Source organism: Chiloscyllium punctatum, chromosome 18 (genome assembly GCF_047496795.1).
Source record: "Chiloscyllium punctatum isolate Juve2018m chromosome 18, sChiPun1.3, whole genome shotgun sequence".
Lineage (NCBI taxonomy): Eukaryota > Metazoa > Chordata > Chondrichthyes > Orectolobiformes > Hemiscylliidae > Chiloscyllium > Chiloscyllium punctatum.
Genome location: NC_092756.1, coordinates 83,915,188 through 83,935,177, shown reverse-complemented (window position 1 = coordinate 83,935,177; position 19,990 = coordinate 83,915,188). Strand labels below are relative to the sequence as shown.

The 19,990-nt window shown below is 40.5% G+C and overlaps 1 protein-coding gene across 1 annotated transcript in view; it reads right to left on the bottom strand.

The window, feature by feature from the left end:
* Nucleotides 1–19,990, bottom strand: part of eif3s6ip (eukaryotic translation initiation factor 3, subunit 6 interacting protein) — a 31,357-nt gene that overhangs the window by 8,182 nt on the left and 3,185 nt on the right. Inside the window, exons 2-11 of the mRNA XM_072588621.1 lie at nucleotides 14,639–14,681; nucleotides 13,321–13,531; nucleotides 11,715–11,794; nucleotides 10,110–10,171; nucleotides 8,025–8,094; nucleotides 7,105–7,178; nucleotides 5,677–5,848; nucleotides 4,856–5,010; nucleotides 3,244–3,414; nucleotides 1,670–1,803 (exon numbers count right to left, since the gene is read on the bottom strand). Coding sequence (XP_072444722.1) covers nucleotides 1,670–1,803; nucleotides 3,244–3,414; nucleotides 4,856–5,010; nucleotides 5,677–5,848; nucleotides 7,105–7,178; nucleotides 8,025–8,094; nucleotides 10,110–10,171; nucleotides 11,715–11,794; nucleotides 13,321–13,531; nucleotides 14,639–14,681 — 1,172 coding nt within the window. The remainder of the gene's footprint in view (nucleotides 1–1,669; nucleotides 1,804–3,243; nucleotides 3,415–4,855; nucleotides 5,011–5,676; nucleotides 5,849–7,104; nucleotides 7,179–8,024; nucleotides 8,095–10,109; nucleotides 10,172–11,714; nucleotides 11,795–13,320; nucleotides 13,532–14,638; nucleotides 14,682–19,990) is intronic.

Here is a 19,990-nt window from a genome sequence, read left to right as displayed (position 1 = left end):
TCATGAAGTACCCTGGACCCTTCACTGGCAAGTTGTTATCAAAAGTACTTTTAAAGTGTAGTCACCGTTATAATGCAGTAAATATGGCACAGCAAGCTCCCACAAACATCAGGACAATAAATGACCAAATCATTTGTTTCAGGTGTTAACCGAGACACCAAACATAGGCTGAGGAGTTTCCCAGCTTGTCTTTGAAATAGATGGATGAAAGGGATCTCTCAGCATTAAAGAGTGCAACAGGGCTTCGGTTTAGCAACTCATCTGAAAGACGGCAGCTGATGCAGAGTGGCACAAAGGTGTCAACCTAGATTATTCTGTAGAGCTCTTGAGCTGCCTTCCTCCTTTATATTGATTTTAATTTCATGTTTTTCCTAATTTAAGGCTCTAAAATAAATACAACATCTAAACTTCCTTCAGGCAGCATTAAAATAATGTACACGCACCCAATTACATAAGCAGAGCCCAAACACACTGAACAGCCACTTCCCTGATCCTGTTTACACAGAGTTACCAGTGCAGGTGGGAACACAAATACAAAATCCTGATTAGAGCAGACAGAAATTATTTTGCAGAAATCAAGCTAGCAGTCCCGTTGTTTTGATCATTAATTTGGTGTTTCATTTAAATCTTTGAGAACTAGTCACTTTTGTCAGAAATCCCAGTCCAAAAATGTTATTTGGCAAAGCATAATGGTTGTTAATGGACTAATAATCCAGAGACCTCCCTACCTTTTATCTTAGCCTGCTTGGCACACCCTCCTCATTCCTGAAGGGTTTATGCCCGAAATGTCGATTCTCCTGCTCCTTTGATGCTGCCTGACCTGCTGCGCTTTTCCAGCAACACATTTTTAAGCTCTGATCTCCAGCATCTGCAGTCCTCACTTTCTCCTAGTCACTCTTATACAACCCCATTTATAAATTACAATTTGCCATTAATCATTTCAACAGAAGTATAATCTTAACAACAACAATTGAATAATGGAGGTGTACAAAGGTACTAGACTCGCTTTTAAATTCCCTCCCCACTGGTCTCAAACTTCCTCATTTCTGTAACCCCCAACACTGCAATTCTGAGTTCCTCCAATTTTAACCCTATTACAACTTTCATTGCTTTATCATTGACAGCCAAGCCTGGGACCAACAAGAATTCCTTCTTTGAGTCTATCTGCCTCAAACTTCATCTGGCTGATCAGATTTGTGATTGATTATCCAATTATCTTCACGAAGTATCTAAGAATGCTCTTGTGAAAGGCCTGGGGTGGCACGGTGGCTCAGTGGTTAACACTGCTGCCTCAGTGCCAGGGACCTGGGTTTGATTCCAGCCTCAGGTTCTGTCTGTGTGGAGTCTGCACATTCTCCCAGTGTCTGCATGGGTTTCCACCAGGTGCTCCGGTTTCCTCTCTCGGTCCAAAGATGTGCAGATTAGGTGGATTAGCCATGAGAAATACAGTTACAGGGATAGGATGGGAGGGGTGTGCGGGTGGGTGGGATTCTTTTCAGAAGGTTGGTGTAGACTTGATGGGCTGAATGGCCTCTTTCCATACTGTAGGGATTCTATGACATTTTATCCCCTTCTTGGTGCTATATAAATGCACATTGGACAAGGCATCATTACTGAATAACTACAATATTATAAATAAATGGACAACTAAGAGGAATAGCAGACCTACCCTTTCTGCATACGCAGCATTTTGTCTCCATATTTCTCTCGTAGCTGTGTGTGGATGCTCTCATCGATCCTCATCGGGTATAGTGTCAAGGCAATTGCCAACAGACTATGCATCTGTTCATTCTGTTTGTTTATCTACAGGTAGATTTGAAAAGGGCAAGGGGAAGAGAAGAAGAAGAAAATGGGGTTTTAATTCTCTCTGTAATTAGTCCATTGCATTTCTACTTGAGGATGGATTCACACCATGGTTCAGCAACCCCCATGTCTGCCCATTATGTAACAGAGAGGAAGCATTTTAGTGGAGGACTTGGGCTAGGGAAAAAAAAAGTTGAGATTCTAACTCATTTACCAAAATTAAGACAGACATTTGTTCGACCACCTTTTGAATGCTATTTAGCTTAGTCTGGTCTCCATGCTATTGGAAAGATTTTGTTAAACTTGAAAGGGTTCAGAGAAGACTGACAAGGATGTTACCAGGGTTGGAGGGTTTGAGCTATAGGGAGATGCTAAATAGGTTAGGGCTACTTTCCATGGAGCGTTGGAGGCTGATGGGTGACCTTATAGAAGTTTATAAAATCACTTTATGTGGGTGCATGGATAGGGTGAATAGCCAAGGTCTTTTCCCCAGGGCAGGGGAGTCTAGAACCAGAGGGCATAGGTTTAAGGTGGGAGGGGAAAGATTTAAAAGGGATCTAAGTGGCAACTGTTTCATGCAAAGTGTGGTGCATGTATGGAATGAGCTATCAGAAAAGGTGGTGGAGGCTGGTATAATTACGACATTTAACAGGCATCTGGATTGGTATGTGAATAGACAGTATGGGGAAAATGCTGGCAAATGGGACTAATCTAATTTAAGATATCTGGTCAGCATGGACAAATTGAACAAAAGGGTCTGATTCCATGCTGTATCTCTAATTTTAAAAGAAAGGGTTTTAGGGAACCCATGTTAAGTGATGGTGAACTAAGTTAGCAATTTGTTTTAAGGGTTTCAGAGACAGAAGTTTCTCAAATAAAAAAATTCTACTGAATGTGAAATTGCTGAAAGATAATTGATTATAGCCATGCCAGCTGAGCAAGAAAAATTTTAACTTGGAGATTAGGGGTGACTCATCACTGGGGCTTGAGTATCTGCAAGGTTATTGTTGGGATAAGTGGGATTAACTTTTCTTTCTGATGTTTGCAATTAAATCCTTCTAATATTTCTCAAGTGGTGTAATATAGTTTGAATTTTCTTTTGTGTAATAAACCTTTATATTCTTTTATTGCAAGTACATTGGCAGCCTCTGAGAATACATTCAGTGACTGAGCTCCATGGTAAACCTTTAAAAAGCCTATGGTTTGTCAAGCCAAGTTTAAATATGGGATCTAACTTGCACAGTACTACCATCAGCTAGTAACAATTGCCAATTCAAAGCTTTTGGCTTTGTAAAAATGTAGAAATGCAGGCAGCTTGAATTGGCTTATATAAACAAAATCAACCTTCTTTTTGCACCAAAATTACTTTAAACAATTCAAATCAACCAACTTCAGATGAAGAGTACAGCATACATAGGTAACACTTTTTTCCAGGTTTACCATCTCATATTTGTAGGTTGAACGTTGAAACATGTTCTTGGTCCTCTGAATATACAGCAATATGTTGGCAAACACACGAATAGAATCCTGATAACGACGCATCATCAGGTACGCGAAGCCCACGTAATAATAAGTTGTAACCTGACACTCTGGTACTCGGGAGTACATGCTCTGTAATGGAATGGAACAAAAAAGTAATATTATGTAAGGCACCCTATTCTAAACCCAGGTATACATATCTGGAAAGCAATTACTTAATCCTTCTTGTACATTTATTAAGCAGTGTAAATGTGGCAAAACATTCTTTCTTGATTTATTGATGAGCGAACAGTAGACGAGTTGGGTTTAATCATTTTTCCTTCTGGTTACCTGAACATTGAGAGTCATTACAAGATTACCATTGCAGGATGTGTGGAGCAGGAGTTGGAATACTTAGGAATATTTTCACACCACAAGATGTTGATGTGTCAGGAGCTGGCACTACATCAGATGTCAAATTGAAAGAAGAAACATTGGAATCTTATTCTACTTGACCTCACTAGTGGTGAACAATCTTTCAAGACGAAATAGGAACTGGGGACAATCAAGTTGAGTTTGGAACCTACTGCGGGGACTAGGGTAGAAAGTCAGTATCTGAACAGGGGTTGAGATGCACTTAAATTCACTAAGCTTTAATTCTCATTTTACCAGCTATTTTAATTAAATAGCCCTGAGCATTGATTATTCTGATAAAGACGCTGCAAACATTGAACAAGACTAAGATATCCTTCATTGTTGTGCCCTCTGATGCTGGCAAGAATAATTCCTTCATGCAATATGGTTCTATAGGTACATTCCAAGTGGCCATTGTTCAGCAGCTTTGGCAGTGGGCATCAGGAGCTATTCAACCTGAAAAAGCCCATAAATGAACTTGAACTCAACCAATATTCACACAAGAGCCACTGGCTCTGGAAACTTTCCCAATCTAGTAGGAAAAGTTCTGACAGCAATTAGTATACTCCCAATTGCACAATAGTTCAATCAGCATGGACTCAAAAGCTAAGGCAGGATCTGTATAAACATTGTGTAATGTGTAGTTGCAGGGAGCTATTGAGGAACTGAACACATTTTGCTAAAAAGGAGAGTGAATAAGATCTAGGACTTGGAGAGACTTCACAAGAATTTCTATTATCCAGTAAATTTGCAAGTTATGGTTGCAAGATAGACATAAATGGAAGACCTGTGTGGAAATCACAATGTAGTTTTGAGGAAGCATAATACTTAACAGAACCTGCAGACGCTCTTTGAAATTATCCTAACTCCAAGGCCAGAAATAATGCATCTTGAAGGGTGTCTTCTTAGCAGATGTGTACGCTTCCTTTTCTTTTGTCTCCCTTAATTAATTCAAACATTATTAACTTTTAGCTGATTACATGGACTGGAAGAGGGACTGGTCTCAGTGTTATGTTTGATTTACAGTGTTTTATTTGCAATTTCTCTGGAATTATGAACTTGTTTCCTGTAATGTTACTCCTCTTTAAATGACAGCTATGAAACAAACTAACCAGTGGTTAAGATTAGCTGATTAACTAAGTTCAGTAAAGCGGTGCAGGTAGGTTATAATGGGATGCACCTTTTTATTGAGTTCAATATTCTCGAGCACTTTGATAGCCTGGTAGTAATCTCCAAGAAGTGAGTGGAGGCGCAGAAGTCCTACCAGGCTGAAATATCCTAGCATTTTATATAGAGAGTGACGTCCATACTCCCCAGCAACACTCTCAGGATCTCCTGTAATGAGATGAACAATAGTAGATGTCAATACAGGAGTAAATGTAAATCTTTACCGCAGTCAGTTTTAACCAACACCTGCAAAAGATCATCTGGTTGTTACCATACAACACTTTGTGGGAGCTTGCTGTGCCATGTTTCTTTACAACAGTGACTACACTTTAAAAGCATTTAACTGACTGTAAAGTACTTTGGCAAGACTTAAGATGGTGTTCGACACTATTTAAGTACAAGTCTCTTTTGCAAAAAAAGAGGGATATCACTTGTATGGAAACATGGTTCATACAACTGATGGAAAAATACAGGTAGAAAAGAAGTGCTTGAAACGGAATTAAAAAGAAAAAGTATGCCAGTCATTCAGGGGTCTGCAAAGTGTGAAGTAGCACTTGTTTGAGAAAAAAAGTGGTTGCTTCTGCATTTTAGCTGCTAATTAACAATCAGTCCAATGCCGAGAGATAAAGTGAAACAGATATTAGTTAATGAGCACATGGCCAACCTGGTAATAAATATATTTCAGGATCAATGGAAACACTAACTGAAATTTCCCAAGATATTCAGTCCCAAAACAGAAGTGAGAGGCAAGGAGGGGAAAAGTGGAATATTAAGAGGGACATGGAATAAAAAAAAACATTGACTTTACACAAATGAGAATCATCCTGCACTTGCCTCCGCTGGTGTAGACCTCCAGTTGCCGGTTGATGTTGGATTTGTCAACCAGTGAATGAAGGACATTGAGGACACTGTGAACATTCCAGATTTTGGGATTTGACCGTAGGAAGTCGATTTCCTCGTCTGTCTTTTTGGCTGTTTTGCAGCGGTACTGACTGAAAGACTGGAACTGTACAGAGAAAGAGAGAGGTTTCAATGGAAGAAATCAACATGGTTAGTCAGATCAGGGTCAAATTTCTGCTGACTGGCCAATTTTGCAGAGCACCCTAACAAAAATAAGTTTTCATTTTTGCTCTGAATAAACTGTATGGCATATTCTTAACATTTCAATCTCTACTATGCCCCCTCTTGCTATTACGAGGGGGCATAGCTTTAAATTAAGGGGTGGTAGGTATAGGACAGATGTTAGGGGTAGATTCTTTACTCAGCGAGTCGTGAGTTCATGGAATGCCCTGCCAGTAGCAGTGGTGGACTCTCCCTCTTTATGGGCATTTATACAGGCATTGGATAGGCATATGGAGGATAGTGGGCTAGTGTAGGTGAGGTGGGCTTGGATCGGCGCAACATCAAGGGCCAAAGGGTCTGTACTGTGCTGTATTTTTCTATGTTCTATGTACTTAGTCATCAGAGTCACAACAGGCAATACGAAGGTGTATTTTGTTCCTCCGTGTTTGCAACCACAGTACCAATGTGGTGAAGAAGTTGAAAGGACATATTGCACAATAATGTTTGTTCCAGTACAAATCCAAAAGAAAATAGGTAAAGTAGTTTAATTATCATGCACTTCTCTTCACCACATCATATCTGACTTGAGTTGGTCAACAGACAGAAGGTATAAGATAGATTCCAATATAAACTACTCAGTCTGAATCTGGACTCACTTCATGGATGTAAACAAGAACAGTTATTTCTGCTCTTCATAGGAGTAGTTTGGAACATAAACAGAACAGGTAGTTTGCAAGAAAGGATGAATCTCCTGATGATTTCCTACCCAGCATCACGCTTCGTCCACTGGATGCATTCTGACGATCTAGATGAGAGCTGCCAATTGTCAATAAAAGGCAGAGCCCAATACTAGTTGTTGCAGAGACTCAAAAGTACAGAGAAGGCCCCTCAGCCTCTTGAGAATATCCCAAAATTACATAGTTAAAAATCACACAACACCAGGTTATAATCCAACAGGTTTAATTGGAAGCACTAACTTTCTGAGCACTGCTCCTTCAACCACCTGATGAAGGAGCAGTGCTCCGAAAGCTAGTGTGCTTCCAATTAAACCTGTTGGACTATAACCTGATGTTGTGTGATTTTTAACTATGTACACCCCAGTCCAACACTGGTATCTCCAAACCAAAAATACATGTTACAGAAAAGTAATGTGCTGTGGAGATTTAAGCAAATTGATCTGAAGGAAAGGCAGAAATTCACCTGGTATATGAACTCATCGATGATGTCCCACAGCCATTGGTTTGGGAGTTCCAGGGGAACTGGACCATCTGCATCTGAAAGGGATGTGATTGTTCTGATTTAAAATGAGCAGAATCTGTACTGCTTGCTCCATGGTCCAACCTGTCCATGTCGACCAGATATCCCAACCCAATCTAGTCCCACCTGCCAGCACCCGGCCCATGACCCTCCAAACCCTTCCTATTCATATATCCATCCAAATGCCTTTTAAATGTTGCAATTGTACCAGCCTCCACCACTTCCTCTGGCAGCTCATTCCATACTCGTATCACCCTCTGTGTGAAAGTTGTCCCTTAGGTCGCTTTTATATCTTTCCCCTCTCACCCAAAACCTATGCCTTCTAGTTCTGGCCTCCCTGACCCCAGGGAAAAGACTTTGCCTATTTACCCTATCCATGCCCCTCATAATTTTATAAACCTCTATAAGGTCACCCCTCAGCCTCCAACGTCCCAGCCTGTTCAGCCTCCCCCATAGCTCAAATAGTATACTTTAATTACTCCAACACAAAGAACGTGAATATTAATTCAGAATTGTGCTGCCCTGCTACTAAGCAAAATACCACAGATGTTGGAGATCTGTTCCGATGAAAGATCCAAAATGCTAGCTCCATTTCTCTCCACAGATGCTGCCTGACCAGAGTATTTCCAGCACTTCCTGTATCTATTTGAGCTTTTCTGTTAATATATTTTCAGCTCCTTGTGTCCACCATGTTGACAACCTCTACTGAAGATTACTATTCAGTAATAATGACTGTATTCACAACACTGTCTCCTCCCTATTCACTCTCTCTAACCATCCCCCTCACACATATAAGTTTTGTGGAAGAAGCAGGTGCAAGTAAAAGCGAGAATAACGATTTTATTACAACAAAGTGTACTTACTCAGAATGTAGTTGAACAGATTGCAGTAATTGTAATAGGATTCAAACCTCTGCTCCAATGTAGGTCCTCCCTAGAAAGGAAAGGAAATGAAATGGAATGGAACCAGTGAGTATGACAGGAGTAGTTCCTAAATCATGTTTCTTGTAGTTTGCTCTGCAGACTGCACAGAAGCTTAAAGTCCATCAGTGCATTGGGACTAGATTGGGTTGGGATATCTGGTCAACATGGATGGGTTGGACCATGGAGCAAGCAATACAGATTCTGCTCATCACTCAACAAACTTTTGACAAAGCAATACCAAACTACTGAATATAGTGCAATGTGCTGTGGAGTTTCAAAACAATTAATGTTAGCCTGCCGCAGATCAATAGCAATGGCATAATGTGACAATACTATGGCTTTAAGAGGTTTATTTTATCTTTTTTTTAAATTAGGAAAAGTTGAGACAGAAGTTTTGAGCACTCTGCTCAAAGCCAAATCAAGTAAAGAGCGTGTGAAGCTCTTAAAAAAAAAATTGGAACAATAGAAGCATCTTGAATGGATAGGGTCAAGCTCCACAGATTTTTAGTTTTGGCTTTCAGCAGTTTCTGCAGTCTTGAAGCTGGATGTGGAAGCTCTTATTCCTCTCTCTGTTACAGCCAAAAGCTGGGTTTCTCTTCCTGCTGTTTAGAATTGCACGTGAGACAATCTATCTTACTGAATTTGCTTTTGCCACATGTTTATGGGATTTTACTATATTGCACCAGCTAATCACTAGTAGTTAATATTTGTTAAGCATTTTGATAGAGTTACAGTTGAACCAATTCTTTTCTTTTTATTTTAACTGTAGTGCAAAAATAAGGTGCGCTTTGCTTAACATCGAGTAGTTTGACCAATTGAATTGCATCTGGAATGTAATGCCTTATACTTACCTTTAAGGTAAGAAAAGACTATCTTCTTAATCTATTATGAGGGGGAGGGGTGTGGTCCACTCCATTACAATCATAATGACTATTCTCCAATAAAAATGAAGACAACACAGAATACAATGACCTGCATTCTCAGTAACTCAAGCCAAAACTTGTAGAAATCCTGAAATTATGCTACAGATCTTCTCCCCCAAACTTTGATTACGCTACAGAATTGGAAGGATATGTTGACTCATAAGGTTTTATCAAACTTTATTTTTACGGAATAGACTAAGTGTTTGCTTTTTTTTACAAAAACTATTATTCATTCACGTGATATGGACATTGCTGGCAAGACCAACATTTACTGGCATGAAGAAGGTGGCAGTGAGCTGCCTTCTTGTATTGCTGCAGTACTTGGCATGTAAGGACACTCTCAATTCTGTAAGGAAGTGAGTTCCAGGATTTTGGCACAACAACAGTAAAAGAACAGTAATATATTTCCCAGTCAGGCTGTTGTGTGGCTTAGAGGGGAACTTGCAGACGATGGTCTTCCCACATATCTGCTGTTCTTGTCCTTCTTGGTGGAAGAGATCACAGATTTGGAAGCCTTCATGAGTTGCTGCAGTGTACCTTGTAGATGGTACACACTGCTGCCACTGAGAGTTACTGAAGTAGTGCGTGTGGAAGACAGTGGTTGGTTGCACCAATCAGGTCAGCTGCTTAAAAATTTACGATTTTGAAAAGCAAAATACAAGTCCAAGTCACTTCCAATACAGAAGACCAAAAAGTTCTAATTTAAGGGCAACGTTCTCCACTCAGAGGGTGGTACGTGTATGGAATGAGCTGCCAGAGGAAGTGGTGGAGGCTGGTACAATTGCAACATTTAAAAGGCATCTGGATGGGTATCTGAACAGGAAGGGTTTGGAGGAATATGGGCCGGGTGCTGGCAGGTGGGGCTAGATTGGGTTAGGATATCTGGTCGGCATGGACGAGTTGGACCGAACGGTCTGTTTCCATGCTGTACATCTCTATGACTCTAATACATTACATTTTAAATTAATCACTGGTATAAATATGAAAACTACAAAGGAAAAGCTGTGCAACTATAAGGATCGATGAAAAATAGCATGTAAAATGTTATACATTTAACATAGTTAAACTATTTGGCAAACAGAATGATGGAGTTCAGACTTACGCTGACTTTAGCATAAATGTGTCTGTAGTAGAGTTCCTTGTATAGAATGAGGAAGACAGCATCTGCAAAAGATCATTTTGGAAGGTAAATACACAGTACATTGAACTGTGGTATATGTCCTATACCCCAGGTATGGTAAATTATTCAGCACATTAGAAGAGATCTACAATACGAGATATGCAATCTTCAAAATTTTTAAAAAAGTTATCCATTCTTTTTTCTCCAAACACAAATTTCATCTCCTCTGCTGCTTAAACAGCAACCAAAAAACTTTTTAAAAAAATTAAGTTTCAATTCAAACTTCAAAATTTCGCTGAGCATTCCAATGTGACCCAGATTTGTTAGCACATGAAGCTCCAGAACCACAGAAAATTTATCCTCCGATTTCACTATCAAAATCCAGGACACGGACACCAACGACATGGCAAAATAAAGCTTGCCTACTGGGACTGGGAGCAGAGGAGATTGGAGTGGGGTGAATTATGCCTCATTTAAGTTCTGCATGGATGGACACAGAGGGAGGTCACATTACCAAAGACCTTCAGTTGTTTTCAGTTTCTAGAAGTAGCACTCCTGCCTTTAAAGGACCAATTCAAATCCCAAAGATGCGGGTCGCAGTTTAGAAACTTAGATTAAACTAATGTAAACATTTGATTGGAACTGAGTACAGGAGCTGCATCTCAATATTGAAATCTAGACCGGAACATCTAAAATATAAAGGGTCTCATCAATTCAGCAAAGGCCTAATGCAGATAAAGATCAGCCACTTGCTGCTGCCCTGAAGAATTTGTTGTTGTTGAGACTGTTTCACCCCTGGACACAACTTGATAAATTTAGAACCCAGTATTCTTCAGCGCTGATGACCATCATAGAGTACTTCAAGATGGGATATATGCGTATGAAGCAAGCAGGTGTCCATAGGAATCAAAACAATACATTTTGTAATGAGATTTAAACAATGTTGATTCTTTGTCATAGACTTAATAAGTCCATAAGACATAGGAGTAGAATTAAGGCCATTCGGCCCATCGAGTCCACTCCGCCATTCAATCATGGCTGCTGGGCACTTCAACTCCACTTACTCGCATTCTCCCCATAGAGAATTCTAATTATGTTAATTAGAATTAGGTTTATTCTCATATGTACTCAAATACAGGGATACATGAGTACAGCAAAAAGTGTACAAAATTGCTATTTCTGGCTCCATCTTGGGTACAGACACCTAGGTACAAAATCTTAGCTGTAAATTAGAAAAATGAAGTTAAAAGATCAGCATTACAGTTCTTATAAAGATGGGTACAAAGATATGTTAAAAAAAGAATTATATACAGTGGATATATTCAAGTGGTGGGCATCTGGGGATTTACTTCTCTTAAATATACAGGAGCAGACTAACACAGAGATTGTTAAGCTTGGAATTGTATGTTTGTAACATGTATTGCTGTTAAATAAAACTTTATAAAAGCGTGTAAAGATTGAATTCCAGTTCTATCCTTCATGGCCTGGCTTTCAGGAATGTTATTTTGTGGGCAGGGAGTCGTCTATGGAACAGTACATTAACCAACGATTATCAAAAAGAACAAGCTGAAAACCCGAACACTCTACCATTTCGACATATGGATGCAATAGCTTCAGCCTCAGGCCAAGGGGAGTTTTTGAAGAACCTTTCCGTCAGTTTATTCCAGCTGAAGAAACAGGAGAATAAAAGAATTACTCAAGTAGTTTCCATCATTGTTTATATTGCTACCAAATCACTTTTACACCACAGATAATATCTCTTGCTGAATAGTTCTGTGCTGTTGGTTTTTAGTAACAGGTTAAATATGATTCTGAAAATTCTGGTTCAGTGCAGCAAAACACTCCTGCTCCTGTACTCAAATCTTCTTTCTATGAAGGCCAAGATACCATTTGTCTTCTTCACTGCCTGCTGCACTTGCAATGCTTATTTTTAGTGACTGGCATATAAAGACAGCCAGATCTCATTGCGCCCTTTCCAGAAGTATCACCATTCAGGTCATAATCTGCCTTCCAGGTTTTGATCCCAAGCAAAATAACCTCACATACATCCACATTACACATCATCTGCCATGTTTGCTCACTCACTCAAATTGCCCAAATCACACTGAAGCATCTCTGCATCCTCCTCACAGTTCACCCAGCTTTATGTCGTCTGTAATTTTGAAGAAATTATATTTAGTTCCCACATCTAAATCACTAATATATATTCAATAACTGGGGTCCAAGCCCTGCTAGTCACTGGCTGCCACTTTTGGAAAATGACCCATTCAGTCTTATTATTTATTTCCTGTCTGCCAACCAGTTCTCTTACCAATGTCAGTACACTATCCCCATGTCTCATGTGCTTTAATTTTACACATTAATCTCTTATGTGGGACCTTATCGAAAGCCTTCTGAAAGTCCAAGTAAACCACATCTATTGGTTCCTCCTTATCAACTCGATTACTTATATCCTTGGAAAATTACAGTTAATTTGTCAAGCAATGTTATAGAGAGTCACTAAATAAATTCTTGCAGATAAGAGGCTGGCCTAAGAGGAGAGATTAAATAGAACAGGGCTAGTCTTTCTGGAATTTAGAATAAAGAGATTACCTCAATGAAATGAAACAGATTCTTTACTGCACTTAATGGGGTAGATACAGAGAGAGGCTGTTTCATCTGACTTGAAAGTCTTGAATTAGGGATCCTCATCTCAGGAAAAGGGCTGAGATGTTTACTTCAGAGATAAGAGGAGAAATGCTTTCACTCAGCGTGAATCCTTAGTGTTCTCCACTCCAGACCTCTGCGAACATTCAGTTGCCAAGTATATTTTAGGCAAAGTTCAATATATTTTTGGATATGTGGATACAGTAGCATAGTGTTGATGGTACAGGTGGCCCAGTGGTTCATACAGTCTATTTCTTATGTCTTCATGTTGTAGGAACATAGAACTTATGGGGAGTATCTATTTAGTCCTTTGAGCTTACTCTGCCATTCAATAAAATCTGATCCGTTGCAATTTCAACTTTAATTTCTTGACTTCCCTCAATCTCCTGCAAAGCATGCATCAGAAGTAATAATGGACTGAAAACCAAACTATGCCTTTTAACAAGAAGTGTGAAGGCAAGTTTGACAAATATTTCTGTTTATAAAATACATAGTTCTTTCATTTAGTGATCCACAAACATATGCAGTGAATGTTTACCATCAGTACCTGTTTTCGTAGATATCCTGAATTTCATAAAGTTTCTGTTCAATTACATCACTGGATACACGGTTAGATTGTAACTCATAAACCTTTTGGTCAATCAGATCAGTGACAGTTTTATGGAAGTACTGGATGAAATTTTTGATGACTTCCGGGATCACATGATATGTTTGCTGTTCATATTGACGTTCATATGCAAGGTCCTGCTTAGGGTCACCTGAGAAAATAAAAAAGGATTGTTACAATAATTGATTCCCTTCCTAACATTCTTTCTCTCCTTCCACATAACTGAAGTACTACTGGTACTTCCTGGTATTTACCCAAGTTAGGAATTTTAAACCACCTCACATTTCAGCCAATAGAACAAAGATCAATAAAGCACAAGAACAGGCCGCTTTGGCCCTTCAAGCCTGCACTGACATATTTTGCCCTTCCACACTAAAACGGTCTTCATTTACTGAATCTGTATCCCTCTATTCCCTTCCTATTCATGTATTTGTCCAGATGTTTTTTGAATACTGCTATTGTGTCTGCTTCCACCACCTCCTCTGGCAGCAGGTTCCAGGCACTCACCACCCTTTGTGTGAAAAACTTGCCTCACACATCTCTTTTAAACTCACCCTCCACCCTGCCCCTTGAATCTGTATCCCCTAGTCATTGACTCCTCTCCCCCAGGAAAAAGCCGCAAACTTTCCACTCTATCTATTTGCATATTGTTAATTCGGTTTCTCTCTCCAACAACACTGCCTGGCATGCTGTTTTTTTAAAATTCATTCATGAGTTGTGAAGCAAAGCCAACATTTACTGCCCACATTTGCACTAAGGGCTGTGGCTGAATTCTCCTTTCTACACCTTTAGCATTGAAGGTAATTGTAAGCCAAGACATACTGGATGTCTACTCTAAGACTACCCAGGAGTACAGGCACTATATTGGGTGATATACCTATTTACTTAGTCAGCCATGCCCCCTTCTTCCCATGCCTAAAATTGTTACACTGAAGGACAGTGTGCCCCTCCAGATTGCAGGCTATTTACAACAAAACAGCCCCAGGGACTCCTGAAACATTTGTGCAAGGCAAGGCCTAGCTGTTAAAATCAGCAAGGCCTAACATCACATTGGGGTTCACGCACAAGATAGCTGCCCTGACTCCCCAACCCCTACTTATTTAAAATGAGGGCCAATGTGACCAATTCACTGTTTCACTCACTCAGCTCGGCTGTCCCTTTAGTTCAAGCCAATAATCACAATCAGTTACAGACTCTCATGTGTTGGCATGTTTACAGTATCTAAGCAAGCACACCAAACAATAAATATGAGATTTACCTGTATGGAGGTCATAATCAGCATTGTAGGCATATGGATCATACTGTGGACAGAAGTGAAGACAATTTAGCATCAATGATGCAAACATAAAACAAGTGGCAAAAGTTAGGAAAAGTGCAGATACTTTTCAGGCAAGACAAATCACGTGTGCAGGAAAAACAAAATTATGTAAAAGTTACTCACTCCACTACCATCATTTTCTCCTGATAAAGTTGCCACAGTCCTAATTTCTCATTTGAGCGACAAGACTGGTGATGGCTTAACCCAATGGTCACCACATCTCAAATAAGGGGACAGGTTGAGATGGAGAATACTTCATGGTAACCTCAGCCAGTGGGGAACTACACTGTTGACATCACAAACTGGGTATTCAGCCAACTAAGCTAACCAACCCCCTTTTACCTATTAAATACCAAGTGATACAAAGCACTTTACAATAACCTTGTGCAACGCAGCATTATGCACAGGATCAGCTGCAAGGAGAAATTTCAAGACAGCAGCAAAATTACAGAGAGACATTGTTGAGTTGGTCTATGTCAGTGTTCATGCTCACAATAGGTTTCCTCCCATTTTATTCCACTGAATAAGAACAGAACTGGAAATAATTTATGTAACTAAGAGAGTTTAAGCAGATATAGACACAGGGAAATTGGGGAAAAGTAGAGTTGGAGGGGGAGCAGAAGAATGAAGAAATGGTCAGGATAAAATGGAAAGCAGGAGAGGTTAGACGACAAAAGGCTCTTAACCTGATTTATTCATTCTGTTTCTCTCTGCACAGATGCTGCTTGGCATTTATTCATGAGCTGTGAGGCAAAGCCAGCATTTACTGCCCATCTCTAACTGCTTTTGAAAGATCATGTGAGCTGCCCTTTTGCAATGCTGCAGCGCTTTGGATGTAGGGATACACACAGTGCTGTAAGGAACAGACTTCCAGGGGTTTTTACTCAACAACAGGGAGGAATGGTGATATAGTCCCAAATACAGGTGGTGTCTCACTGGTAGATGGTGATATTCCCATTCATCTGCTGCCCTTGTCCTCTCACATGGTAGAGGTTGACGTTTACAGGGTTCTGTCAAGAAGCCTTGCGGAGTTATTCCTTTCCCATCATCTGTAGCAATTTGCTTTTGTATTTGTGTTGAACTCACTGTCGCTTTTAGTCATACAGACGCACAGCATGGAAATAGACCCTTCAGCCCAACCTGTCCATGCCAATCAGATATCCTGAACTAATCTAGTCCCATTTGCTTGCATTTGACCCATATCCCTCTAATCCTTTACTATTCATGGACCCATCCAGATACCTTTTAAATGCTGTCATTGTAACAGCCTCCACCACTTCCTCTGGCAGCTCATTCCATAAATGCACCAGCCTCTGCGTGAGAAGGTTGCTCCTTAGGACCCTTTTAAATCTTTCCCTTCTCATCCTAAACCTATGCTCTCCAGTTCTGGACTCCCCCAACCCTCGTCAATTTACCCTTTCCATGCCTCCCATGATTTTATTAACCTCCATAAGGTCACCCCTCAGCCTCTGACACTCCAGGGAAAACAGCCCCAGCCTAGTCAGCCTCACCCTATAGCTCAAACCCTCCAATGCTGGAAACATCCTCATAAATCTTTTCTGAACCCTTTCAAATTTCACAATATCCTTCCTATAGAACATCCAGGAAAATTGCACCACATGGAAGTTCTATTCTCCCTTCAGCCAAGATTTCTGTCTCTTGTTCATCTTCAATGCTTTCTGTTTCCTCCTTGTGTCTCTGTTCAGGTATTTACCAAAACTCACTTTCTCAGCTACATTTCTTTCCTCAGCTTTGATTCCCTCTTAAATGGAGTCAAAAAAATGTGGTGTTGGAAAAGCACAGCCAGTCAGGCAGCATCCAAGAAACAGGAGGATCGACATTTTGAGCATAAGATCTTCATTCCTGATGAAGAGCTTATGCTCAAACATCGATTCTCCTGCTCCTCGGATGATGCCTAACCAGCTGTGCTTTTCCAACACCACACCTTTTGACTCTGATCTCCAGCATCTGCAGTCTTCACCTTCTCCAACTGGAGTCCAACTGAGACTCTTAGCTTTGTGTCAGGTGTTGTGAAAAGTGCTTTCTACGCAAGTGTTCCTTTCAAAGAAAAATATGAATTTAATGATTCTGGACAAATTAAACACATTGAATGTCTGCCCATAAAACATGAAGGGGTTCACAAGGTGGAGGTGGAGAAGTTGTTTCCATGACTGATGAAGTCCACACAAGGGTGCAGCAACAAATGACGTTAAAATAGATTCTTTAATATTGGCAGCGTGAAACTCAGAAACAGATAGTATTAATGTATTTGAAGTGAAGCTTGATGCATACAGCAGTCTAAGGGCAAGAGGAGAAAACCACGTGGGAAGAAGCTCTTCCAAAATACAAACACTAGCATAGACGTGCTGGGCTGAACACATTGTTCTGTGCCTGGATAAATCTCCCACCCAAATAGGATAATTTATCCTCAATTTCTTTCCAATTTCACAATGTGAGATTGCAGTCACTCTTTCGTTATTTGAAGGGGCTGCTCCTCAACCTCTGGCTCCATGATCAGTTCCACGCTCTTGATCAACTGTGACAGGGGATTGGGAAAACCAGAGGACCTCGTTGTTGTTGTTTCTGACCAAGCTGGCTACCTACAGGATCCATGTTACACATTGGATGTGGGAGTGGTCATGCTGGGTATCTGTTTCTGCTCCAGAGTTTTGGCCATATTCAAGAAAAGTAGCACGTTGTGTTCATCTTAAGAATTGCAGAGCATGGAATGTAACAGGGACACTGTGACAATTCTACTTGATTTTATAAGTTCCCTCTAAATTCTTATCAGTCTTTTGTCTGACGGAATTTTGTTTGAGCTTTGCCCGGAGTTCTACCAACTGAGACACAGTTGACATTACAATCGTAGTGATTAAAGCACAGGAGATTGAAGGAAGTACAGTAAACCTCCAGAATCCAGACAATGGGAAGTGCAGTTACAGGAATCTGTTGATTGTACGAGAAATACTAACAGTGGCTGGGAGAACTCAACTCGTCGCTGCCACAAGATTAATGTGTGTTTTAAAAACTAGTGGCCAGGACCGCTCTTAAATACAAGGTTTTAATCAAAAGTAGAGAGAGAAATCAAACAAACAATCAGTTCCCAGAGCAATGAGAAGGTTACAATTCTGATTTAGCCTTTTAATCTCAGACTGTTGTATTACGGGAGAACTAATGCATGTAGTAGGGAGGTGCCTTTCTGACTGCCAGTTGCCCAAGAATTCCAGATAGCTAGGTATTAGATAACAGGGACATTACTATACATGCAAATCAGCATCACAGGAGAACTGTTAGGGCTCCAGGTCATTGGACCTGTTGTCAGCTATCTCCAGCACTTCTGTAAACCATGTCCACAAACACTCACTTTCTCCACCACCAGCACTCAATAGCAGAGTGTAGCAAAGCAAGATACACTGTAGAAATGCACCAAGGTTCCTTAGGCAGCACTTTCCCAACCTATGACCACCACCATCAGAAGGACAAGAACACAGGATACATGGGAACACCACCACCTGCAAGTTTTCCTCGAAGCCATATATCATCCTGATTTGGAAATATTTCAGTGTCAGTGGACCATAGCCCTGAAACTCTATGACAGAGCTGTGGGTCTGCCTATACAAAATAAACTGCAGGGGTTCAAGAATACAGCCTGCCATCACTTTCCCCAGTGCGACAAGGAATGGGCAATAAATGTTGGCCCAGCTTGCAACACCCCAATCCCGTGAATGAACTAATATCACAGCACACCTCTCACTGTAGTTCCACATAAAATATATTATTCATACTGATACATAAGGAAATCCCAGCCCAAGGTTCAACCCAAAATAAGACGAAAAATTTGCAAGACCTTCCTACAAGACTTGCAGTCATGAAAGTTCTTATCCTGAGATCAACTCGCACCCACAAAAAACCTGCCCAGTTCTTCCTCATTGAATTTCTTTTACCTGTTATTCTGCACTGATATTTAAATTGCAATCCCCCACTGAAGTTAAATTTCCTCTCCTGACAAATGAGAAAATCAAGAGATAGCCCGAAAGAGGTATTTATAATTATCAAAGGTTTTGATTAGAACAGATATAGAAAAGATGCTGCTATCACGTCTGGAGAAGACTAGAAACAGGAGTAGAGTGGTGCTGGAAAAGCACAGGTCAGGCAGCATCAGAGAAGCAAGAAAATCGCCGTTTCGGGCAAAAGCCCTTCATTCTGATGAAGGGCTTTTGCTCAAAATGCTGATTTTCCTGTTCCTCGGATGCTGCCTGACCTACTGTGCTTTTTCAGTAACACTCTAATCTAGACTCTGGTATACAGCATCTGCACTCCTTGTTTTTACCTAGAAACAGGAGTAGGCCATTCAGCTCATCAAGGTCCCACCATTCAATGAGATCATAGCTGATCTAAGGCCAACTCAATGTACGGTGCCTTTCACCCATATCTCTCAATACTATTACTTAACACAAGTTTATTTATCTCAGATTTAAGATTAACAACTGATCCAACTTTCACTGCCATTTTTGGAAGATAATTCTAAATATCTACCACCCTTTTTGTGTAAGAGTGCTTCCTAACATCTCTCTGGAACAGTCTGGACCTAATTCTCAAGTTATGCCGCCTCGTTCTAGAATCCCCTACCACTGGAAGGTTTATTTTCATTCACCCTGCCTTTTCCTATTAATTTCTTGAAGATTTCACCACCTTGTCTACCTGTGACTCCACTTTCAAGGAGCTAGGTACCTGCACCTCTAGGTCTCTTTGTTTGGCAACACACCTCAGGGCCCTATTATTAACTGTATAATTCCTGCCTTATCAAGATGGAACACCTCATTTATCTCTAAATTAAACTCCATTTGTCAATCCTTGGTCCATGGGCCTTTCTGATCAAGGTCCCACTGTACTCTGAGATAACCTTCTTCACTGTCATAGAAATGTACAACACGAAAACAGACCCTTCGGTACAACTCGCCCATGCTGAGCAGACCTCCCAACCTAATCTAGTCCCACTTGCGAGCACCCGGCCCATATCCTTCCAAACCCTTCCTATTCATATACCCATTTAGATGCCTTTTAAATATTGCAATTGTACCAGCCTCCACCACTTCCTCTGGCAGCTCATTCCATACCACCTGCTGCGTGAAAAGGTTGCTCCTTAGGTCCCTTTTATATCTTTCCCCTCTGACCCTAAACCTATGCCCTCTAGTTCTGGACTCCCCAACGCCAGGGAAGAGACTTTGTCTATTTATCCTATCCATGCCCCTCATGATTTTATAAACCTCTGTGAGGTCACCCCTCAGCCTC